The sequence below is a fragment of the Oncorhynchus mykiss genome, chromosome 12 (genome assembly GCF_013265735.2).
Source record: "Oncorhynchus mykiss isolate Arlee chromosome 12, USDA_OmykA_1.1, whole genome shotgun sequence".
Lineage (NCBI taxonomy): Eukaryota > Metazoa > Chordata > Actinopteri > Salmoniformes > Salmonidae > Oncorhynchus > Oncorhynchus mykiss.
This window is the reverse complement of record NC_048576.1, coordinates 17,459,584-17,485,018: the sequence shown is the minus strand read 5'-3', so window position 1 is coordinate 17,485,018 and position 25,435 is coordinate 17,459,584. Positions and strand designations below refer to the sequence as shown.

The window sequence follows — 25,435 nt, the reverse complement described above, 5'->3', positions numbered from 1 at the left end:
AGCCATTTAAACAATCCTTTTTTAAATGAAAATGTAGTTTTTGCCATTGTCCTCATTGGTTTACATGCATTTGAAACCAGAGCTTATCTGAGGAGAGGGGACTCTAGCTTGTTTAACAACCAAGCGATTGGTTGCCCACAATTCTGGGGAGGGCCTTAGCGAAGGGTCAATTAGGCAAAACGCAGTCTGATTGCAGGGTTTCCCAAACTCGGTCCTGGGGCCCACCCTGGGAGCACGTTTTGGCTTTTGCCCTAACACTACATAGCTGATTCAAATAACCAACTCATCATCAAGCTTTCATTATTTGAATCAGCTGTGTAGTGCTAGCGCAAAAACAAAACATGCACCCAGGGCAGACCCCAGGACAAAGTTTGGGAAACCTTGCATTAGTGTGTATGTGTGTGTGTCTGTATTCTCCTCTTCGTCCTCACCCAGTGTATGCATCTCTTAGGTGGCAGATGTACAGTGCCTTGCGAAAGTATTCTTGAACCCCTTGAACTTTGCGACCTTTTGCCACATTTCAGGCTTCAAACATAAAGATATAAAACTGTATTTTTTTGTGAAGAATCAACAACAAGTGGGACACAATCGTGAAGTGGAACGACATTTATTGGATATTTCAAACTTTTTTAACAAATCAAAAACTGAAAACTTGGGCGTGCAAAATTATTCAGCCCCTTTACTTTCAGTGCAGCAAACTCTCTCCAGAAGTTCAGTGAGGATCTCTGAATGATCCAATGTTGACCTAAATGACTAATGATGATAAATACAATCCACCTGTGTGTAATCAAGTCTCCGTATAAATGCACCTGCACTGTGATAGTCTCAGAGGTCCGTTAAAAGCGCAGAGAGCATCATGAAGAACAAGGAACACACCAGGCAGGTCCGAGATACTGTTGTGAAGAAGTTTAAAGCCGGATTTGGATACAAAAAGATTTCCCAAGCTTTAAACATCCCAAGGAGCACTGTGCAAGCGATAATATTGAAATCACTGCAAAACCACTGCAAATCTACCAAGACCTGGCCGTCCCTCTAAACTTTCAGCTCATACAAGGAGAAGACTGATCAGAGATGCAGCCAAGAGGCCCATGATCACTCTGGATGAACTGCAGAGATCTACAGCTGAGGTGGGAGACTCTGTCCATAGGACAACAATCAGTCGTATATTGCACAAATCTGGCCTTTATGGAAGAGTGGCAAGAAGAAAGCCATTTCTTAAAGATATCCATAAAAAGTGTCGGTTAAAGTTTGCCACAAGCCACCTGGGAGACACACCAAACATGTGGAAGAAGGTGCTTTGGTCAGATGAAACCAAAATTGAACTTTTTGGCAACAATGCAAAATGTTATGTTTGGCGTAAAAGCAACACAGCTCATCACCCTGAACACACCATCCCCACTGTCAAACATGGTGGTGGCAGCATCATAGTTTGGGCCTGATTTTCTTCAGCAGGGACAGGGAAGATGGTTAAAATTGATGGGAAGATGGATAGAGCCAAATACAGAACCATTCTGGAAGAAAACCTGATGGAGTCTGCAAAAGACCTGAGACGTTGGAAGACAAATCTCCGTCCCCAAGACAATGATCCAAAACATAAAGCAAAATCTACAATGGAATGGTTCAAAAATAAACATATCCAGGTGTTAGAATAGCCAAGTCAAAGTCCAGACCTGAATCCAATCGAGAATCTGTGGAAAGAACGGAAAACTGCTGTTCACAAATGCTCTCCATCCAACCTCACTGAGCTCAAGCTGTTTTGCAAGGAGGAATGGGAAAAAAATGTCAGTCTCTCGATGTGCAAAACTGATAGAGACATACCCCAAGCGACTTACAGCTGTAATCGCAGCAAAAGGTGGCGCTACAAAGTATTAACTTAAGGGGGCTGGATAATTTTGCACGCCCAATTTTTCAGTTTTTGATTTGTTAAAAAAGTTTGAAATATCCAATAAATGTCGTTCCACTTCATGATTGTGTCCCACTTGTTGTTGATTCTTCACAAAAAAATACAGTTTTATTTCTTTATGTTTGAAGCCTGAAATGTGGCAAAAGGTCGCAAAGTTCAAGGGGGCCGAATACTTTCGCAAGGCACTGTATGTTTGTGTGCATGTACTACTGTACCTCTTCAGATGGTAAACTTTATGTGTGTACTGTCCCTTCTCTCCCTCTTCCTCATAGGGTTCATTAATCAGCACCTCAATGCCTTCTCCTCCCCCCGTCTCATTCTTACTGGCCTCAGCTACGGTGAACAGCTGACCAACTTGGTACTGCAACACAGAAAAAGAGCACAGAGAAACCGGTCACATAATATATACACTGACAAGAAAAAGTATGTGAACCCTTTGGAATTACCTGGATTTCTACATAAATTGGTCATCAAATTTGATCTGATCACAACAATGGACAACATAGTGTGCCTAAACTAATAAACACACAAATACATGTATTTTTCTTGTCTATATTGAATACATAATTTAAAACATTCACAGAGTAGGTTGGAAAACGTACAGTTGAAGTCGGAAGTTTACATACACTTCGGTTGGAGTCATTAAAACTAGTTTTTTCAACCTCTCCACAAATTTCTTGTTAACACACTATAGTTTTAGCAAGTCAGTTAGGACATCTACTTTGTGGATGACAAGTCATTTTTCCAAAAGTTGTTTACAGACAGATTATTTCACTTATAATTCACTGCATCACAATTCCAGTGGGTCAGAAGGAGTCGCGTTCTGTCTCCTAGAGATGAACGTATTTTGGTGCGAAAAGTGCAAATCAATCCCAGAACAACAGAAAAGGACCCTGTGAAGATGCTGGAGGAAACAGGTACAAAAGTATCTATATCCACAGTAAAACGAGTCCTATATCGACATAACCTGAAAGGCCGCTCAGCAAGGAAGAAGCCACTGCTCCAAAACCGCCATAAAAAAGCCAGACTACGGTTTGCAACTGCACATGGGGACAAAGATCGTACTTTTTGGAGAAATGTCCTCTGGTCTGATGAAACAAAAATATAACTGTCTGGCCATAATGAGCATCAATATGTTTGGAGGAAAAAGGGGGAGGCTTGCAAGCCGAAGAACACCATCCCAACCGTGAAGCACATTGAAAGTCAATATATATAAAAAAATATTTTAAAAAATAAAGAGAGTTCTTAACAGGGCGTGTTTTTTTTTACCCTCGCAGGTGTCGTCTCCTTCAGACATGAGCTCGTCGTCAGAGCAGAAAAATGTATCAATAACAAAATCAGTCCAAGAGATTTGGCCTGTGTTTGCGATGGTGTGACTTCAGATGTGCCAGTCGTTTGAAGCTGAGTCCACACACAGAACAGCATCATGTTGTGGGGGTGCTTTGCTGCAGGAGGGACTGGTGCACTTCACAAAATAGATGGCATCAGGAGGCTGGAAAATTATGTGAATATATTGAAGCAACATCTCAAGACACCAGTCAGGAAGTTAAAGCTTGGTCACAAATGTGTCTTCCAAATGGACAATGACCCCAAGCATACTTCCAAAGTCGTGGCAAAATGGCTTAAGGACAACCAAGTCAAGGTATTGGAGTGGCCATCACAAAGCCCTGACCTCAACCCTATAGAACATTTGTGGGCAGAAAAGAAAAAGTGTGTGCGAGCAAGGAGGCCTACAAACCTGACTCAGTTACACCAGCTCTGACAGGAGGAATGGGCCAAAATTCACCCAACTTATTGTGGGAAGCTTGTGGAAGGCTACCCGAAACGTTTGACCCAAGTTTAACAATTTAAAGACAATGCTACCAAATACTAATTGAGTGCATGCAAACTTCTGACCAACTGGGAATGTGATGAAAGAAATAAAAGCTGAAATAAATCACTCTCTACTATTATTCTGACATTTCACATTCTTAAAATAAAGTGGTGATCCTAACTGACCTAAGACAGGGAATCTTTACTAGGATTAAATGTCAGGAATTGTGAAAAACTGAGTTTAAATGTAAACTTCCAACTTCAACTGTATGTGAACCCCTAGGCTAATGACTTCTCCAAAAGCTAATTTGATCAGGAGTCAGCTAACCTGGAGTCCAATCAATGAGATGATATTGGAGATGTTGGTTAGGGCTGCCTTGCCCTATAAAAAAAACCTCACAAAATTTGAGTTTGCTGTTCACAAGATGATGTGAACCATGCCTCAAACAAAAGAGATCTCAGAAGACCTAAGATTAAGAATTGTTGACTTGAATAAAGCTGGAAAGGGTAAAAAAAAAAAGTATCTCTAAAAGTCTTGATGTTCACCAGTCCAGAGTAAGAGAAATTGTCTATAAATGGAGAAAGTTCAGCACTGTTGCTTCTCTCCCTAGGAGTGGCCGTCCTGCAAAGATGACTGCAAGAGCACAGCGCAGAATGCTCAATGAGGTTAAGAAGAATCCTAGAGTGGCAGCTAAAGACTTACAGAATTCTCTAGAACATGCTAACATCTCTGTTGACGAGTCTACGATATGTAAAACACTAAACAATAATGGTGTTCATGGGAGGACATCACGGAAGAAGCAACTGCTGTCCAAAAAAAACATTGCTGCACGTCTGAATTTTTCAAAAGTGCACCTGGACAACCCACACAACTGGCTCAGGTAGTGCAGCTCATCCAGGATGGCACATCAATGCGAGCTGTGGCAAGAAGGTTTGCTGTGTCTGTCAGCGTAGTGTCCAGAGCATGGAGGCGCTACCAGGAGACAGGCCAGTACATCAGGAGACGTAGAGGAGGCGGTAGGAGGGCAACAACCCAGCAGCAAGACCGCTACCTCCGCCTTTGTGCAAGGAGGAGCAGGAGGAGCACTGCCAGAGCCCTGCAAAATGACCTCCAGCAGGCCACAAATGTGCATGTGTCTGCTCAAACGGTCAGAAACAGACTCCATGAGGGTGGTATGAGGGCCCGACGTCCACAGGTGGGGGTTGTGCTTACAGCCCAACACCGTGCAGGACATTTGGCATTTGCCAGAGAACACCAAGATTGGCAAATTTGCCACAGGCGCCCTGTGCTCCTCACAGATGAAAGCAGGTTCACACTGAGCACATGTGACAGACGTGACAGAGTCTGGAGACGCCGTGGAGAACATTCTGCTGCCTGCAACATCCTCCAGCATGACCAGTTTGGCGGTGGGTCAGTCATGGTGTGGGGTGGCATTTCTTTGGGGGGCCGCACAGCCCTCCATGTGCTCGCCAGAGGTAGCCGGACTGCCATTAGGTACCGAGATGAGATCCTCAGACCCCTTGTGAGACCATATGCTGGTACGGTTGGCCCTGGGTTCCTCCTAATGCAAGACAATGCTAGACCTCATGTGGCTGGAGTGTGTCAGCAGTTCCTGCAAGAGGAAGGCATTGATGCTATGGACTGGCCCGCCCGTTCCCCAGACCTGAATCCAATTGAGCACATCTGGGACATCATGTCTCGCTCCATCCACCAACGCCACGTTGCACCTCAGACTGTCCAGGAGTTGGCGGATGCTTTAGTCCAGGTCTGGGAGGAGATCCCTCAGGAGACCATCTGCCACCTCATCAGGAGCATGCCCAGGCGTTGTAGGGAGGCCATACAGGCACGTGGAGGCCACACACACTACTGAGCCTCATTTTGACTTGTTTTAAGGACATTACATCAAAGTTGGATCAGCCTGTAGTGTGGTTTTCCACTTTAATTTTGAGTGTGACTCCAAATCCAGACCTCCATGGGTTGATAAATTTGATTTCCATTGATCATTTTTGTGTCATTTTGTTGTTAGCACATTCAACTATGTAAAGAAAAGAGTATTTAATAAGAATATTTATATATATATACATACATATATACATACATATATATATATATATATATGTGTCACAGTAGCACAAAACAATTCAGCGAATCACTGACCAATCCTAACACAGAATCCCTGTTAATGGTAAATGGGATGTGTACGTTTATTTGATGTTATGTTTATATGGTTTATGAGCAGCCAAATTAAGTGTTAGTGACTTGGGATACAGACAGCTAATTGAATTTTACACACATGAACTCTCTAAATGGGCTCCCAAGCAGTGCAGTGGTCTAAGGCACTGCATCTCAGTGCTAGAGGCGTCACTACAGGCACCATGGCTCGAATCCAGGCTGTATTACAACTGGCCGTGATTGGGCGTCCCATAGGGCGGCGCACAATTTGCCCAGCGTCATCTGGGTTTGGCTGGTGTAGGCAGTCATTGTAAATAATACTTTGTTCTTAACTGACCTGCCTAGTTAAATAAAGGTTACACTAAACATATCAGGACGGAGGTTGTGACTTTATGGGCTAGGAGCAGGACAACACAAATCTGTGAATTGTTTGGGGGAGAGCGAGATAGAGAGAACATTGACAGTGCCATAGAGAGAGGTCCAATACAGTCACCGGACCAATTCTGACCCCCCCATCCATCCTGTTTTTCTTTAAACAAGTCACACACACACACACACACACACACACACACACAGAGGGTAGGGATGCACGATATATCGGTGAACATATTGGAATCGGCCGATATTAGCTAAAAATGCCAAAATCGGTATCGGCCCTATGCCTAGTTTCAAGATAATGGAATTCATTGCCCTTGACAATCAACCGTTCTCCGTCGTGGGTGATGTTGGCTTTCGCTGACTGGTCGAGCACCGGTACACGTTGCCCTACCGGAGTTTCACAGTAATAGCGTCACTGCTATTAGCTTCATGACATACTATGGAACACCGTTTGGGTCTTTGCGTGTCAAAAAAAAGATACACGTCAAATAACACACTACCATTATAGAATGTTGTGTGTTCTGAATTTGCATGTGCAAGCCAAGCACCACCACTACTATAAGTAGCACTGTCAAAGCTGTACAAAAAGTCTGCAAACAAGCAAACACCAGCCACGAACGATGTGTTTACAACACCACATTGGTAATAAAGCATTGTTTGTTCGACCGCAACTTCTGGGTTAGCTCGCTAGCTTTAGCTTGGTACCTATACAACCAGACTGAAAACAATGACCAGTAGAAACTGCAGTCAATTTCATTATTCTTAGCAATGATTTAGGAATTATTGTGAGTAAGTATTAGCTAGGTTGCCACTTGCTGTTCGCCTGTTGAAATTGAACTTCAGTTCATGAAAATAAATAGCTAGCCAGCTACTTAACCCTGTTGCCCAAAGCTAACTTTATAAGCAGTCAGTTAGCTTCATCTGGGTAGTGAGGCTCGACCGGCCGGACTGGGTTATGTGTTGGGAAGCTCGCCACAATAAGGATTAGGCGCAATAGTGGAATTTGCGTTTTGCCTTCAAAATAAAGGTACCTCTTTGAAAGTGATACAGAGGGGTGGAATCATGCCATATTTAGACTAGATAATGTTAAACAAGGCAGGAATGTGAAGCGATGAAATGGGGTATCAATCTACTCGGTGACACCCACAGAACACAACTGTTAAGAGTTGGAGCAGTGTAGAGCGGTGTAGCTCTTTCGCGGGACTGTGACTGTGTGAAATCCCCTCCCCAGTCAGCCTATTGTGTGTATTGACATTCATATTGCACTATACAGTTTTACCTAAGGATTGGGGATCAATGAAATGGGGTATCAGTCTACTCAATACCAAAGATATTTTTTCCCCAACGTCCTCCTCAGAGTTATCAGACTAAAACATTCACACAGTATTGTTTTTCCTCGGGAATAGTATTCAATACACATAGGTTGACAATAGATGTTGCTCAATTCACAGAGTCCCGCAATAAGAGCTACGACACTAATGTTCTCTGGGTGTCACTGAGGAGACTGATACCCCATGTACAGTGAAATAAGTATGCCCCAATGCAAGTCTAAAGTATAATATATCCAGTGTGATTTCAACTGAATTTTGTCAAACTAACAAAATGTATTTTGTTGATTTTATATAAACAACACCCCAACCTCGTTTAGCACGATCTATTCAATTATGGCATAATTCTAGTATTTGTATTAACTTGCATGACTTTTATTTTGAAGGCTAACCGCAAAGTCCTCTATTGTGGCTAATCCTTATTGTGGCTAGCTTCACATAGATGGGTCCGACCACCATTAATCAACTAAGAACGGTCTTATAACTTAGAGTTATTTTAGATGACAGCTAGCTAACTATAGTTACTGAAACAGATGTCGTTTTGCTATGTTTTTGGGGAAGAACATTTTTGCATCCATGAGCTAGCTGGCATTTTCTTATGACCAGCACTGTAGGTGCGCGAGACAACTTCGCCAGCATCATAGCATACGTATCGATGAATCGTTGTGACATATGAAATGAACAACAAAACAGCACAGCAAGTAAGTGAAAGAAATAGGTTTTGATTATGTTTTACTGGTAAAGGGGACATGCGTAATTGCCAGCAAAATAACTTTTTGGCCAGTGTGGGGTGGGTGTGTGTGTGTGTGTGTGTAACCTGTATTTAACTAGGCAAGTCAGTTAAGAATTCATTCTTATTTACAATAACGGCCTACCCCGGGCCAAACCCGGACGACGCTGGGCCAATTGTGCACAGCCCTATGGGACTCCTAATCACGGCTAGATGTGATACAGCCTGGATTCGAACCAGGGACTGTAGTGACACCTCTTGCACTGAGATGCAGTGTCTTAGACCGCTGTGTCCATGTGTGCGTGTTAACTATTTAACTGTACTATAATGCTTAAAAGGCTGCTAAAATTGTAAATATCGGTATCATTTTTTTGGGGCAAGGAAAATATTGTATATCAGTATCGGCCAAAAATGTAATATTGGTGCATCACTAACACAGGGTTCCACTTAAGGGACAAAAGATGACGAATGGAGTTTCTCAGATAAACTGGAACCTTGGGTCAGTGGCTGCAATGTATCTGGCTTGATTGGAATTGATTCCAAGGGAGAGAGAGGGAGGAAGGAAGAGAGAAAGCATTCTGCAGCATCTTATGAGGTCTGACCTGCTGTTCTACAGGCTGGGGTCGTCAATCCCAGTCACAAAGCTACTGTTTCGCTAGAGTCTAAAACACACAAAGGTCAAAGGTATGCTTAACACCTAAGTGTGAATTGCTGGTGGCTGAAATTAATTTGCAACACTATAAATCTAATGCTTTGTTTGATACCCTGGGCTCATCTAGAGGTAACGGGGAAGGTGAACAGCTAGACTAATGGAATTTTACACGAGCATCTACAACTCTGCCTGGGGATCAATAAAGGCCAACTTACTCCATATCATTAATACATTTAACAACTATAGTAGTTGGAATTACAACCACACATTGTAGTCATTTAGCAGACACTTCTCCAGAGTGACTTACAGGACCAATTAGGGTTAAGTGCCTTGCTCTAGGGAACATAGACAGATTTTTCACCTAGTTCACTCTGGAATTTGAACCAGCAACCTTTAGTTTATTTACCCAACTCTCTTAACTGCTGGGACACCTGCCGCCCTGAGGTAAATCTTTACATGGAAGTTAGGTGATTGAATCGTCTCCTTCAGTTAGTAGAGCCTGACTCTTTGGGTAAATAGCCTTTTCTGTCAGGATAAATTGACCCCACCAGGCTGATGACGTTACAGCTGTCACACTTAGTACTGCACTAAAACCTTTATGGGCTGCTGCTGTTACATCCCATGCTGCAGGAGAACATCACATCTCTCAAGGCTGGAGTTAAAACACTGACGGCAGCATGACCCCGAGAAATAAGGGTAAATGGAATGCAGTGGAGAGAAAGACATGTCTGACAAATAGCTTCTCAGAAGAAGGTAATATCAAGGCAAACAGCATTTATGACCTTCTTTCATGCATGTACAGACTTGCATGAAAGCAGGAAACTAGCAACCAAAAAAATGGGGTGGTGTGTACGTGGGTAATGACATCGTGTTACTCACCTCTTGCACAGAGATCGGTAGGATCACGCGGCTGTGAGAGAGTAAAAAAAATACAAATCAGCAAACAGAAGAAATAAACTTTCTACCAGTGTCACACAAAGAGACCAGAAACCATTCCCTTACAGAACACCACAACTCATGCCTCAGGCAGGTTGGCATTTATTGGGAGGAATCTTGTCCTGGAGGCAGCCCTGCAGGGTGGTAACTAGCTGGCCTAGCCAAAGTCATAACATCTAACCCTAACCACACTGCTAACCTTATGGCTTAAATTAAAACAGCTAATTTCTGTTTTAATGATAAAAACATTTTAAAAGGTATAGCCAAGACAAGATTCATCCCAATAAAATGTCCACCTGCACACCTCAGCCTGACTTGGCTGAGTTCAACCAGAGCCAGGAGTGACCTCCAGTAACCCTGCACATAGTGAGACTTGTCTGTTCATCATCTAGACCACTGAGCTGAACACATTCTATTAGGGAGGAGCTCCAATGAACTGACAATTTCTCCACACAGTTGACTTCAGTTGAACATTTTATTTGGGTGCTTATTCAGGGGGTTGAAGAGATGGGCCTACACAGTTCTTTTCAAATGTTCAAGCCCGTCGGAAATAGTTTACGTCCTAGCTATATCACCCAACTGTATTACCTAGGCCGATAGCTGCTTCCTCCATTTACCTCACCTCTTATAGCAGCTTCCCCCATATGTAAACACGGGGGCAGCATATACAGTTGAAGTTGGACGTTTACATACACCTTCGCCAAATACATTTAAACTCAGTTTTTCACAATTCCTGACATTTAATCATAGTACAAATTGCGTGTCTCAGTTAGGATCACCACTTTATTTTTAAGAATGTAAAATGTCAGAATAATAGTAGACAATGACTTTCAGCTTTTATTTTTCATCACATTCCCAGTGGGTCAGAAGTTAACATACACTCAATTAGTATTTGGTAGCATTGCCTTTAAATTGTTTAACTTGGGTCAAACTTTCGGGTATCCTTCCACAATAAGTTGGGTGAATTTTGGCCCATTCCTCCTGACAGAGCTGGTGTAACTGAGTCAGGTTTGTAGGCCTCATTCATCCTGACAGAGCTGGTGTAACCGAGTCAGGTTTGTAGGCCTCTTTGCTCGCACATGCTTTTTCAGCTCTGCCCACAAATTTTCTATAGGGTTGAGGTCAGGGCTTTGTGATGGCCACTCCAATACCTTGACTTTGTTGTCCTTAAGCCATTTTTCCACAACTTTGGAAGTATGCTTGGGGTCATTGTCCATTTGGAAGACCCATTTGCAACCAAGCTTTAACTTCCTGACCGATGTCTTGAGATGTTGCTTCAATATATTCACATAATTTTCCTTCCTCATGATGCCATCTATTTTGTGAAGTGCACCAGTCCCTCCTGCAGCAAAGCACCCCCACAACATGATGCTGCCACCCCCCTGCTTCATAGCTGGGATGGTGTTCTTCGGCTTGCAAGCATCCCCCTCTTTCCTCCAAACATTGTTGTCAATCTCAACGCTGTGCATTACAGGGAAGACATCCTCCTCCCTCATGTGGCATCCTTCCTGCAGGCTCATCCTGACATGATCCTTCAGCATGACAATGCCACCAGCCATACTGCTCGTTCTGTATGTGATTTTCTGCAAGACAGGAATGTCAGTGTTCTGCCATGGCCAGTGAAGAGCCCGGATCTCAATCCCATTGAGCATGTCAGGATGAGCCTGTGGGAAGGGTACCACATGAGGGAGGATGTCTTCCCTGTAACGCACAGCGTTGAGATTGCCTGCAATGAGAACAAGCTCAGTCCGATGATGCTGTGACACACCGCCCCAGAACATGACAGACCCTCCACCTCCAAATCAATCCCGCTCCAGAGTACAGGCCTCGGTGTAACACTCATTCCTTTGACGATAAACGTGAACCCGACCATCACCCCTGGTGAGACAAAACCGCGACTCGTCAGTGAAGAGCACTTTTTGCCATTCTGGTCTGGTCCACCGACGGTGGGTCTGTGCCCATAGGCGACATTGTTGCCGGTGATGTCTGGTGAGGACCTGCCTTACAACAGGCCTACAAGCCCTCAGTCCAGCCTCTCTCAGCCTATTGCGGACAGTCTGAGCACTGATGGAGACATTGTGCGTTCCTGGTGTAACTCGGGCAGTTGTTGTTGCCATCCTGTACCTGTCCCGCAGGTGTGATGTCAGGATGTACCGATCCTGTGCAGGTGTTGTTACACGTGGTCTGCCACTGCGAGGACGATCAGCTGTCCGCCCTGTCTTCCTATAGCGCCGTCTTAGGGTGTCTCACAGTACGGACATTGCAATTTATTGCCCTGGCCACATCTGCAGTCCTCATGCCTCCTTGCAGCATGCCTAAGGCACGTTCATGCAGATGAGCAGGGACCCTGGGCATCTTTCTTTTGGTGTTTTTCAGAGTCAGTAGAAAGGCCTCTTTAGTGTCCTAAGTTTTCATAACTGTGACCTTAATTGCCTACCGTCTGTACACTGTTAGTGTCTTAACAACCATTCCACAGGTGCATGTTTATTCATTGTTTATGGTTCATTGAACAAGCATGGGGAAACAGTGTTTAAACCCTTTACAATGAAGATCTGTGAAGTTATTTGGATTTTTACAAATTATCTTTGAAAGACAGGGTCCTGAAAAAATGACTTTTCTTTTTTTGCTGAGTATAGTAGAATTATGCCATGCTTTTATTTTGAAGGGTAACCGCAAAGTCCACCATTGTGACTAATCCTTATTGTGGCTAGCTTCACATAGATGGGTCCGACCACCATGAATCCAATAAAAACTGTCTTATACATTAGGGTCATTTTAGATGATGACCCCTAGCTATATAGTTAGTTAGCTAGCTAGCTAACTATAGCTACTTATGTCGTTTTGCTATGTTTTTGGGGAAGAACATTGTTTGCATCCATGAACTAGCTTTTTTTTTATGACCAGCACTATAGGTGCGTGAGACAACTTTACCAGCATCATAGCATAGGTATCGATTAATCGTTGTGACATATGAAATACGAGTGATAGTGTAATCAATGTGTAATAACTACGTAAAAAATTCATCAACGCGTTAAATTATTATGTGACGTGCAGTCATATTCAGGTCCTGATAGGTCAACAAGCTGATCTACTGGTCATTGTTTTATTTTTTGACACGCAAAGACCCAAACAGCGTTCCATATAAATCCTGGTTGAGAATGAAACGACTGAACAAATGATTATGTTTTACTGTTAATGGGGGACATACGTAAATGCCAACAAATAACTTTTTGGTCAGTGTGGTTTGTGTGTGTAACCTTTATTTAACTAGGAAAGTCAGTTAAGAACAAATTCTTATTTACAATGACGGCCTACACTGGCCAAACCCGGACAACGCTGGGCCAATTGTGCGCTGCCCTATGGGACTCCCAATCACAGCCGGATGTGATACAGCCTGGAATCGAACCAGGGACTGTAATGACGCCTCTTGCACTGAGATGCAGTGCCTTAGACCGCTGCATCCATGTGTGTGTTAACTATTTAACTGTACTAGAATGCTTAAAAGGAGGCTAAAATATCAGTTATCAGTATTGTTTCTTTTGGACAAGGAATATATTGGATATTGGTATCGGCCAAACATGTTATATAGGTGTATCACTAACATACCACTACTTATGACAGAACTTTGATTACAATATAGTTAGAATATGTCAAGCGGCAGACACAGACAACTTTGACTTGGCTGTGGGCGTAAAATATTGAATTGGTCACATCAATACCTAAACATTCATTACATGGTCCTCACTTAATAGTTTCAAAACATCATACGTTTGGCAGCTATAACAATGATTTGATCAAACAGTAAAGTGCATTATCCTCACTATTCTTTAATTGAAAGTGTATGTCCAGTCGCTGGGGACTGCTGCTGTGATGAGCAAGCCCCTCTCTCTCTCTCCCTCAATATCCACTCTGGGAGAGAAAAAAGGATTCTGATTATATAACATTTCACAATCCAATTGTGGGAAATGCATAACTTTGGAAGCAACTACTGTTGTTCTCAGCTTTGTGTGGGTATATTTTTTAATCATCTCTTAATATTGAGCTCAATTAGCCTATGATATTAGTACACATAAAAGGTGTGTTCGCAAATTCACAGCAGAATAACTGATGAATTTACGAACGCACAACAACCTAGTGGAATGTTGCCGGTGTCAGTGAACCTTGGCGAAAAAAAACATATTTAAATTGTTGCCAGCAGCACAGGTACAGTCTCTAACGCTCTAGATAACATGAGAACAGCCTAACCTGCTCTGCTAGTGCAAGTAAAATGGTTAGAGTGAGGACTTCTCTCATTTGTGTCTGCAAACAGCTAGCAAGCCAACTTTAGCTTAAATGCTTGACTGCGGTTGAGATCAGAACGCTCGGATCAACCCTACTCCTCTGCCAGAGCGTCCAGAACCTGACAATGCTCTGAATTTACAACCAGAGCGCACTGACACACTGGAGGCAATTTCCGAACGCACCCAAAGATGTAGGTAAATTCATCTCTGTTGAACAACAAAACTCTGAAAATTCTGGTGCCCTATTTTAACAGTAAAATATAACAACAATAGCCTAATTGTCAACCCACAATTCATGACAATCACTGGATTAGCTAGCACATCAAAATATCATGCATTCCTGCTCGGACGTATTTCTTGAATAGCCTACCATCTCAGTAGTATATTACAGTCTAATGCACTGTGAATTAATTTACAAGGTGTTTTATGTTTACTATAGGTTAATGATGCAAAAATGTAATGACTAAAATTAAAGGACATTTCATTGACTAAAACAGCCCACTGTGTCATTTTGACAATAACTAAACGAAATCATTATTCTAATAATAAAATGCGACCAAGACTTAATTATATTTGTCAAAATGACTAAGACTAGACTAAGTCTAAAAAGATAGCACTCATTAAACAGAGACAGGCCCGCTGCCATGCTCTCGAAGAAGAACAATATGAACAAGCCTCGTTCTGGGCCATAAGAGACGAGCACAACTTATCCTCTCAAAATCATTCTCTTAACTCCATATTCCAAAACCATGTAGGGTAAGCTAGTCCTGCCTGGCCAACTCCCAACCAAACCCTTATGGAAAGTAGTCATGATGTATCTTTTTATTTCTCAAAAACAAACAGAATCCAAGCACGATTCTGTCATAGGTGAGAGTCAATCTCAATCCTCTACAAAATTCAGAGGTTATTCAAAGTTAGTCGAGTCCAGCAGAGTAACACTCTCCAGGTTGACATTTCAGTGATAAAGAGACATGTTCAATTTACTCAGATAGTGTGCTGTGCTTTACACACCAGGTCAATTGATGAAACACAAACTACTGTGCCCACTGCAATACAACATACTGGTTCTAGATATTAGAGCAATTACAAGCCCTAGCTATGGTAACTGAATTCCCACAGATATCGTCATAAAACATGATATGGGAAAGCACAGAGCAGGCTGCATGGAAGAACTTTGGAAAATGCAAATAGATGTATTGATATTTTAGTCATGTCCCCAGTGGTGTCACTCCTGTGTCACCTGAGGGAGTATCAGATAAACCAGCTGACTGTTCTGTCCCCACCCATAAACCTCAGAGGAAGGCACACTTTAGTTGTCTTGACAACTGATAGGGGATGTGTCCTGTGCCACCCTGAGCAACACTACAGTACACACACACAACTCGAGCCTGGGTCTGTAGGGGTATGAAGCAATTTAATTATAGACAGCCCTAAATCAAATCTGGATGACACACTTGGACAGTCATTGCACTCTTGACCAACAGGTCAGGAATGTCTTGGGCAGCTAAAGATACACATATTAAAATTTTTGAAACAGCATTGAGCAATACAGGGTGGATGGGGGATCTATTGGCATTGTGCTTAAGGTTGGAAGCTAGCTATATTTGGTTGCCATGAAAACCGCTGCAGCTGAAGTAACAAGCCTGAGCTGTTAAATTAAGAACAAACCAGGCAGGGAAACCCGGGAAGTCAGACGGGACTAAGCCTCTGCAAGTTGCATGTTTCGCCAGGAAAGACAGGCTGAACACACCACGGTCTAAAAATAACGGGCTAGCTAGTAGTAATTAGCTTAAGTGTCATGCATGGTGCATGTTAGCCACCCGACCTGATCAATTACCTTACGTGCTTGTGAACGATTTACATGGATACAGTAGCTAACTAACATTAGTTAGCGTGGTAGTTTGTGTCCCGCATTACCTGCCATTTGAATTGCATGGTCTTTTCCATTGCGCATAAACATCTCACTGACAATATCTATTATTGTCTAAACACGAGCCCCCCGGTGGCGGAACCTTGATAATCTGTCACTCACGAGACCTACCCAAACTTGTGGCACCATGTTGGCTAACTAGCTAGTTAACATCCATTCTCATTGTATAGGTGTAAAGACAAATAGTTAACTAGCTAGCTAACGGGCTTCCTCCATTAAGATTCATTCAAAGCTAGAATGCTAGAAACCTAGCTAGCTATCGCTGCTGTCTAGGCCTAAACACCGGTATCATGAATCCACATCCCGACCCACCAGGACCAGAACGCTCACAATTTCCTCTCATCTTCCAGAAATACACTGACATGAGACAACAACAAATGTTCTTTTAAAGTATTGCCACATCGACTCAATACATTGTATATTTATATACGACGAAATTAGATTTCAAATACTTCAACTCACTATTCCTTGATAAGCACCATCTTCTGCTACCGGGCTGCGGCTGCGCAAGGCTGTAGACGTCATCCGAAATGATCAACAACAAATTGTTTACCGCCCACGACGCGATCGTCGTCGATTGGTCTGAACTTGCACACCTTGCAAACTGTGCACTAGTGAGGCGAGGTGGTATGTAGAATGGACATGGATGGGACCATGAATACGTTTAGGTATTCTTCGTCATCAATAACATGTTCGATTGTAATATGTGTGTGATATATGGCTCTGGTTCGAACCATAACAATCTGAATAATATACTTTTCAAATGACAGTACAGGTAGAGAGTACTTTTCTAAACCTATTTCACTATCTCAATATTGATAATGCAATTATTACATTTCCATAACGAAAATCTGTAGGTGGATTTTGCTCTAAAGAACCAGGATTTCATCACCTCCAACAAGTATCATCACAGATACATCCCATTCAATCTCTTACTGATATGGCAAGCTTGTTCAAGTTCTTATTATATAGTCTATAAAGTTGATCACACTAGAAAAAAATGTCATGGTTGAGGGTTCAGTCCTGATCAAGAAGATAAAAGTCCCGGCAGTCAGTAACATCCCTCTTCATAAACCATTACAAGCTGACAAGAGAGTAAACCTTTATTTCAATTATTTTACTGGGAAAGAACTGAGATGCACGTTTAAAGCGGCAATATGTAACTTTTCGGGCGACCTGACCAAATTCACATAGAAATGGAAGTTATAGATCTGTCATTCATTGAAAGCAAGTCTAAGAAGCTGTATATGTTCTATGTGCGCTATTTCTATGCTCCCCGGTTTAACATTTTGTTTTTCCATCTTTTACTTTCAGTTTTGTATACCATTTTCAAACAGCTGAAAATACAATATTTTTGGTTATGGAAAATATATCTCACAGCAGTTTAGATGGTACAATGATTCTCTACACTATACATCTCTACACTAAACTGAAATAAGCAGAACTATTAGAATTTTAGCAACCAGGAAATGGCAGAGTGATTTCTGCATAGTGCATCTTTAACAAGGGTCCACTGGTGCAAAATGTGTGTTAAAAAGACATTGAAATATTGAATAGCAATATATTTAATGCTTTCAGACTAACACTTACTTTACAAAGAAATTGTCTCGTGCCTTTTCAAAACTTCAATAAAAATATGAAATGTTTTTATTTATTTTTGTGCACCATTTGCTTCTTAATATATAAAAACACGTAATACTGATTACAAAGCACAGGATTTAATTTACAAAACATAATAACGATAATAACAGTTACGAACCTTGGTAATAACAATTCACAATAATTATATTCAAATAAATCAGAATTAAAACAGTTCCATTTAGCATTTTATTGACTTTCGCAAACAGCGAGCGTTTTAGGTCAAAAATAGAAACACCATATTGGTATTTTCAGTCATTCTAACAGTCTGCCTGTATCAAAGTGTCTTTACAGTGTAGGAGGAGGCAAGGGGACTACATGTCAGTGAGGAATCTCAGGCAGATTTCAACCCAGAGTTATACAGAGTCCAGTCTGTCCCCCTCTGTCCTTCAGGGTGATTGCACTCTTCTCCTTTATGACCTGTCCCTGCTCTGTCCTTCCTTTCCTCTCCACTAGGGAGCAGTCAGTCACTGCAAAGTGTCCCATTCCCACTTTCTATTTAACTAATGCAAATCAGAACTTCAGTTTTGGTTGTCCCCATTTGGCCTTCTTGCTAGTGTAAGGTTCAGTCCCTTTCATAGCACACAGCCCAGCTAGCATAATCCACTAGAAGAGCCTCAGAGTCAGGAGTAGATCTCTAACCATTAAGAGTCTCTAACCCCTCTCAGCATTTAGAGGAGGGGAAGAACTTCCCAGGCGAGGGGAACTTGAAGCCTTTCCCCGAGGGCAGTCTGACAGGGTGTGGGGGTGCTCCGGGACTACCTCCCAAAAAGGAGTCAGTAGCAGTATGAGGAGGAAGCACCACTGGCGGTTTTGAAACCAGCTTCTTGTGTCCGTCAGGTGGGTTGGTAGGGCTCTGGGGCCCTTCAGTGTCCTGGTTCTGGTTGGTGGATCCATGTCTTGGAGAGAGGTGAAGGAGCCCCAGGACATCTTTCTGGACCGTGCTCATCTTCTTCCCACCACCTCGGAGCACCCTGCCTGGGCCGGGAACCTCCTGCCTCTGGGTGGCGTTGGACCAGAAGGTCTTCAGGTTGTGGATGGCCTGTACCCTCTCGTCCACAAGGCCTGCCCGTTTCAACCGGCCCAGGTCTGGGGTTTCGGCCGGGCTGGAGCGGGCAGAAGTGGAACCTGTGGAGGAGAAAGAGAGGGCAGGGGAAGGGGCCAGGGAGAGGACTGGGGATGCAGCCAAGGATGGGAAGCTTCCGACTGGGGAAGGGTGGCCTGAGCTGGGGGAGATGGAGATGCTATTGGGGGAGTGTGAGATGTGGGGGGTATAAGGGGAGCTAGGGTATTTATGTCTGAGCTGCGCCTGGATGTGGGGGTCTGGGGTTCTGGAGGGCGAGGGGTTGGGGTGAGAGAAAGAGAGGGAGGGAGAGCGGGAGGATAGGGTCGTGCTGTTGTAGCCGGAGCTGATCTTCTGTAAGGATGAGGAACGAGAGGGTGGTTTGGACCTTGTGGAGAGAAGGGGCGTGGAGAGGGGGGAAGGGAGTGGTGAGAGAGGTGAAGCCCGGGCCTGTAGGCTGGCTCTACTACTGGGTCTGCTGAAAGCGCTGGTCTCAGACGAACGGAAGCCCAAACCCCCTGCGGCGGGGGTCAGACGGGCTGAGGTGCAGGAGGGTCTACGTTCTGGTCCCCTTAACCCCTCCTCCCCTCCTCCGTTGCCTGCCCTTCCTGTCCTCCCCCTCTGGAGGCTCTCCACAGCCTGCATGTGGCTTTGGGTCTCTGACAGGATCCTGCTGGCCAGCTCCTGGGGGTCCAGAGGGGTGGGGGGAGGCTTGTCTTCCTGGGACTTGACGGTGCTGTCTGTCTCTGTACTGGACTGGTCAGACTCAGAGAGCACCGCCTCTGTACTGACCAGCTGACCTTTAGACACGCTCTGAGAGCTGGTGAGGAGAGGGGGGAGAGATGGTTCATTTGATGTGACAAGTAGGTCAAGAGGCAAACAGTTGAAGCAAACAGTTAAAAAGCAACAACTTACCCCTGGGACTTAGCTTGTGTGTTAGGGCTGGGGGGTATGGCCAGGGGCGGCAGGGGGACTTTGAGCGGTGAGGTGGGAGTGCTGACACTCCCCTTAGAGGAGACTGAGACGGGGTACCCTCTCCCCACCACGCCTCCCCTCCCCGCTCCTCTAAGGTGTCTGTATCCCCCAGGGAGGGGTAAGGTGTCACACTCCCTCCCCCCTCCTCCCCCCAGAGGTTCACTGCTGATGATGGAGAAGCCTTCATACTCCTCCTGCTCCTCCCCCTCTGTCCCTCCTCCTCCTCTGTGATTTGTTAATCTGTTTCTCAACATGCCTCCTGTGTGTCGGTGCGAGGCGAATAACCCCGCTCCTCCGCGGTGCCGCTCCAGTTCCTGCTGCCGTGAGCGCTGGCTGATGACATCACTTCCTGCGGGTTCGGGGCGAGACAGGAAGCTGAGAGAGGAGGTGAGTGAGCTGAGGCTGTAGAGGGAGATGGCGTCACAGGAGAGACCGTCTGCGCCGCCAAGTGGGGGAGAGAAGGGAGGCTGGGGAAGGTTGAGGGGGAGGGAGAGAGGGAGAGAGTGGGAGGCACACTGGGAGGAGGAGAGAGACTCAAGAGAGGAAGAGCTGTCCAAGCTGAGGCGTTTGGGCAGCTCCGTAGAGTCTGCAGGGAGAGAGGACAAGATGGACAGGTGAGACACAGGTAAGATGAAATGGTGAAACACAATGCAAGTATAGGAATGTTTCACTTAAGTCTGGATGCCAGACTATGTAACTAACATACATAACAATGTAGAGTTAAGAGAGAGGGCTTGGAGACTCTTACCAAACAGTGCTAGTAGAGACTGCAGAGCAAAGTGCATGGTCCGTCTGTTAGCCTGTTTACCAGTCTTCAATAGCACCTCCTCCTGTCCTGCCTCACACAGGTCAAAACCTGCAGGGAAACAGAGAAGGGAAAATAATGACACACACCAAACGTCTAGGCTTTAGCTCAATGGGCTAACACAGTCTTGTAACATAATGGAGACCTGGGTTCAAAACCTAGTCGGTCACCCACACTGGCGGTCTAAAAATGAGAAGGGAAAAACCTCTGCTATTATATATCCAACTCTCAGTACAGTGATGACAGACTCACCCAGCGCAGCCAGGAACTCATGACAACCAGGAAGTCTCCACAGCTGGACACTAATGGACACCTGGATGGGAGCCAATGAGAACTCCAGCTCCTTGTCACATGACTGCTGCTGAAACAATACCTGGTGAAGCTGGAGACCGAGAGAGGTAAGTTATCGCAGCATATTATCGCACTATAATTTCTGCCCTGCCCCCCTTTTTTTGTCTCAGTATGAGTTTCTCATGCTAGAAAGCAACAACACACAACTTACCATTCCCACCATATATTTAACAGCCTTCAAGTGGTGGGTAAGAGGGAGAGAGCGAGAGAGGACTTAAACTGTTAGGAACAGAACATTAGAAAGCAACAGGCCTTGTTAATGAACACCATGCAGGGACTACCACTGTTTATCAGCCATAAAAATGACTCAGGTTATGATGATATTGACCCCATGCAAATATTGCCAGGCTCATCATAGGTATATTCAAATAAAGCATACAGCATGCAAATGAATCAGTGTGCATTGAGGCCTACCTTGTTGATGAGCTGGTCTCCAGTCTCAGCAGCAGTGACCAGTTTACAGAGAGCCTGGAAGGCTGCATGAGGCAGACCTGGACGACAGAGAGGATTGATGGACTGACTGATTACTATGTTGGATCTAGAGTATGGTGCTGTGCTGACAGTCTGATTGATTAATTGATTGATTCACTCCTAAATTGCTAGGTTACCGAGGAGCGACTGCAGGGTGGTGCTGCAGAGCTGCAGCCGGTCTCCAGGGTCAGCCGTAGGGAAGAAGACAGCAGCGGGGAGACCACTGCCGGTACCAGAACAGTCTAACCGGAACCCCACAGCTGACAGCAGGGCCTGCCATCCCGGGACCCCACCAACCTGGGTTCATATAAAACAGTTATTCATTAAGATCACACAGAATAACCAAGTAATGAGGAACACCAAATACCTGAAGACATTTCACCGAAGTAAAGATGCCGAGCACACACACACATATGAAAACACACCTTATTCTCCACGCTCTGCTGCGAGGTGTACATGGCGTTACTCTGATGACTCTGTATACGCTGGAGAGACTTCTCAACCTGAGGGATGAAGGGAAATAAATCACATTATTTGGCAAGGCTCTTTAAAGTCTCTTGAATAGACATAGGCAATATGGCAAATGTTGTGTGACCAGGTGATGTTGTGCATGTTTGTGACCAGGTGATGTTGTGCATGTTGTGTGACCAGGTGATGTTGTGCATGTTTGTGACCAGGTGATGTTGTGCGTGTTTGTGACCAGGTGATGTTGTGTGTGTTTGTGACCAGGTGATGTTGTGCATGTTTGTGACCAGGTGATGTTGTGCATGTTGTGTGACCAGGTGATGTTGTGCATGTTTATTACCAGGTGATGTTGTGCATGTTTGTGACCAGGTGATGTTGTGCATGTTTGTGACCAGGTGATGTTGTGCATGTTTGTTACCAGGTGATGTTGTGCATGTTTGTTACCAGGTGATGTTGTGCATGTTTGTGACCAGGTGATGTTGTGCATGTTTGTGACCAGGTGATGTTGTGCATGTTGTGTGACCAGGTGATGTTGTGCATGTTTGTGACCAGGTGATGTTGTGCATGTTTGTTACCAGGTGATGTTGTGCATGTTTGTGACCAGGTGATGTTGTGTGTGTTTGTGACCAGGTGATGTTGTGCATGTTTGTGACCAGGTGATGTTGTGCATGTTGTGTGACCAGGTGATGTTGTGCATGTTTGTTACCAGGTGATGTTGTGCATGTTGTGTGACCAGGTGATGTTGTGCATGTTTGTGACCAGGTGATGTTGTGCATGTTTGTTACCAGGTGATGTTGTGCATGTTTGTTACCAGGTGATGTTGTGCATGTTTGTGACCAGGTGATGTTGTGCATGTTTGTTACCAGGTGATGTTGTGCATGTTTGTTACCAGGTGATGTTGTGCATGTTTGTTACCAGGTGATGTTGTGCATGTTTGTTACCAGGTGATGTTGTGCATGTTTGTGACCAGGTGATGTTGTGCATGTTTGTGACCAGGTGATGTTGTGCATGTTTGTGACCAGGTGATGTTGTGCATGTTTGTGACCAGGTGATGTTGTGCATGTTTGTTACCAGGTGGTGTTGTGCATGTTTGTGACCAGGTGATGTTGTGCATGTTTGTGACCAGGTGTTGTTGTGCATGTTTGTGACCAGGTGATGTTGTGCATGTTTGTTACCAGGTGATGTTGTGCATGTTTGTGACCAGGTGATGTTGTGTATGTTTGTTACCAGGTGATGTTGTGCATGTTTGTGACCAGCTGATGTTGTGCATGTTTGTGACCAGGTGATGTTGTGCATGTTTGTGACCAGGTGATGTTGTGCATGTTTGTTACCAGGTGATGTTGTACATGTTTGTTACCAGGTGATGTTGTGCATGTTTGTTACCAGGTGATGTTGTGCATGTTTGTGACCAGGTGATGTTGTGCATGTTTGTTACCAGGTGATGTTGTGCATGTTTGTTACCAGGTGATGTTGTGCATGTTTGTTACCAGGTGATGTTGTGCATGTTTGTGACCAGGTGATGTTGTGCATGTTTGTGACCAGGTGATGTTGTGCATGTTTGTTACCAGGTGATGTTGTGCATGTTTGTGACCAGGTGATGTTGTGCATGTTTGTTACCAGGTGATGTTGTGCATGTTTGAGACCAGGTGATGTTGTGCATGTTTGTGACCAGGTGATGTTGTGCATGTTTGTGACCAGGTGATGTTGTGCATGTTTGTTACCAGGTGATGTTGTGCATGTTTGTTACCAGGTGATGTTGTGCATGTTTGTTACCAGGTGATGTTGTGCATGTTTGTGACCAGGTGATGTTGTGTATGTTTGTTACCAGGTGATGTTGTGCATGTTTGTGACCAGGTGATGTTGTGCATGTTTGTGACCAGGTGATGTTGTGCATGTTTGTGACCAGGTGATGTTGTGCATGTTTGTTACCAGGTGATGTTGTACATGTTTGTTACCAGGTGATGTTGTGCATGTTTGTTACCAGGTGATGTTGTGCATGTTTGTTACCAGGTGATGTTGTGCATGTTTGTGACCAGGTGATGTTGTGCATGTTTGTTACCAGGTGATGTTGTGCATGTTTGTTACCAGGTGATGTTGTGCATGTTTGTTACCAGGTGATGTTGTGCATGTTTGTGACCAGGTGATGTTGTGCATGTTTGTGACCAGGTGATGTTGTGCATGTTTGTTACCAGGTGATGTTGTGCATGTTTGTGACCAGGTGATGTTGTGCATGTTTGTGACCAGGTGATGTTGTGCATGTTTGAGACCAGGTGATGTTGTGCATGTTTGTGACCAGGTGATGTTGTGCATGTTTGTGACCAGGTGATGTTGTGCATGTTTGTGACCAGGTGATGTTGTGCATGTTTGTTACCAGGTGATGTTGTGCATGTTTGTTACCAGGTGATGTTGTGCATGTTTGTGACCAGGTGATGTTGTGCATGTTTGTGACCAGGTGATGTTGTGCATGTTTGTGACCAGGTGATGTTGTGCATGTTTGTGACCAGGTGATGTTGTGCATGTTTGTTACCAGGTGATGTTGTGCATGTTTGTTACCAGGTGATGTTGTGCATGTTTGTGACCAGGTGATGTTGTGCATGTTGTGTGACCAGGTGATGTTGTGCATGTTTGTGACCAGGTGATGTTGTGCATGTTTGTGACCAGGTGATGTTGTGCATGTTTGTTACCAGGTGATGTTGTGCATGTTTGTTACCAGGTGATGTTGTGCATGTTTGTGACCAGGTGATGTTGTGCATGTTTGTTACCAGGTGATGTTGTGCATGTTTGTTACCAGGTGCAGTAGAACTCTCAGGGCATCTCTAGCTCTCTCAGGATACTGGAGGATCTCTGCCAGGGCCTGGCCAATCAGAGACGAGGGGCTGTTCAGCTTCACATCACAGCCAATCAACATGAAGCCTGAGAGAAAACAGGAAGAGGAGTGAATCATGTCAATCAATCAATCAAATGTATTCATAAAGCCCTTTTTACATCAGCTGATGTAATGTGTGATCATGCGTGTATGTGTGTATACCATACTAACCTGTCCAGTTAGACGGGTGTGTGTACTAACCCGCCCAGTTAGAAGGGTTTATGTACTAACCCGCCCAGTTAGAAGGGTGTGTGTACTAACCCGCCCAGTTAGAAGGGTTTATGTACTAACCCGCCCAGTTAGAAGGGTGTGTGTACTAACCCGCCCAGTTAGAAGGGTTTATGTACTAACCCGCCCAGTTAGAAGGGTGTGTGTACTAACCCGCCCAGTTAGAAGGGTTTATGTACTAACCCGCCCAGTTAGAAGGGTTTATGTACTAACCCGCCCAGTTAGACGGGTGTGTACTAACCCGCCCAGTTAGAAGGGTTTATGTACTAACCCGCCCAGTTAGAAGGGTGTGTGTACTAACCCGCCCAGTTACAAGGGTTTATGTACTAACCCGCCCAGTTAGACGGGTGTGTGTACTAACCTGCCCAGTTAGAAGGGTTTACGTACTAACCCGCCCAGTTTAGACGGGTGTGTGTACTAACCCGCCCAGTTAGAAGGGTTTATGTACTAA

The 25,435-nt window shown here is 44.3% G+C and overlaps 2 protein-coding genes across 7 annotated transcripts in view; both read right to left on the bottom strand.

Annotated features, from left to right (window-relative positions):
* Window positions 1-16,708, bottom strand: part of LOC110537092 (phosphatidylinositol transfer protein beta isoform) — a 33,789-nt gene extending 17,081 nt beyond the window's left edge. For both annotated transcript variants that reach the window (XM_021622860.2, XM_021622859.2), the window contains exons 1-3: window positions 16,585-16,708; window positions 9,856-9,886; window positions 2,119-2,264 (exon numbers count right to left, since the gene is read on the bottom strand). In XM_021622860.2, the coding sequence (XP_021478535.1) occupies window positions 2,119-2,264; window positions 9,856-9,886; window positions 16,585-16,604 (197 nt within the window). In that variant the 5' untranslated portion in view covers window positions 16,605-16,708. The remainder of the gene's footprint in view (window positions 1-2,118; window positions 2,265-9,855; window positions 9,887-16,584) is intronic.
* Window positions 16,709-17,172: 464 nt separating this feature from the next.
* Window positions 17,173-25,435, bottom strand: part of LOC110537090 (tetratricopeptide repeat protein 28) — a 108,444-nt gene continuing 100,181 nt past the window's right edge. For 4 of the 5 annotated variants that reach the window (XM_036937076.1, XM_036937077.1, XM_036937078.1 and 1 more), the window contains exons 30-38: window positions 24,679-24,803; window positions 21,851-21,928; window positions 21,563-21,722; window positions 21,369-21,445; window positions 21,106-21,129; window positions 20,856-20,985; window positions 20,547-20,654; window positions 19,739-20,384; window positions 17,173-19,643 (exon numbers count right to left, since the gene is read on the bottom strand). In XM_036937076.1, the coding sequence (XP_036792971.1) occupies window positions 18,425-19,643; window positions 19,739-20,384; window positions 20,547-20,654; window positions 20,856-20,985; window positions 21,106-21,129; window positions 21,369-21,445; window positions 21,563-21,722; window positions 21,851-21,928; window positions 24,679-24,803 (2,567 nt within the window). In that variant the 3' untranslated portion in view covers window positions 17,173-18,424. The remainder of the gene's footprint in view (window positions 19,644-19,738; window positions 20,385-20,546; window positions 20,655-20,855; window positions 20,986-21,105; window positions 21,130-21,368; window positions 21,446-21,562; window positions 21,723-21,850; window positions 21,929-24,678; window positions 24,804-25,435) is intronic. The other variant, XM_036937079.1, reaches the window with a different exon arrangement.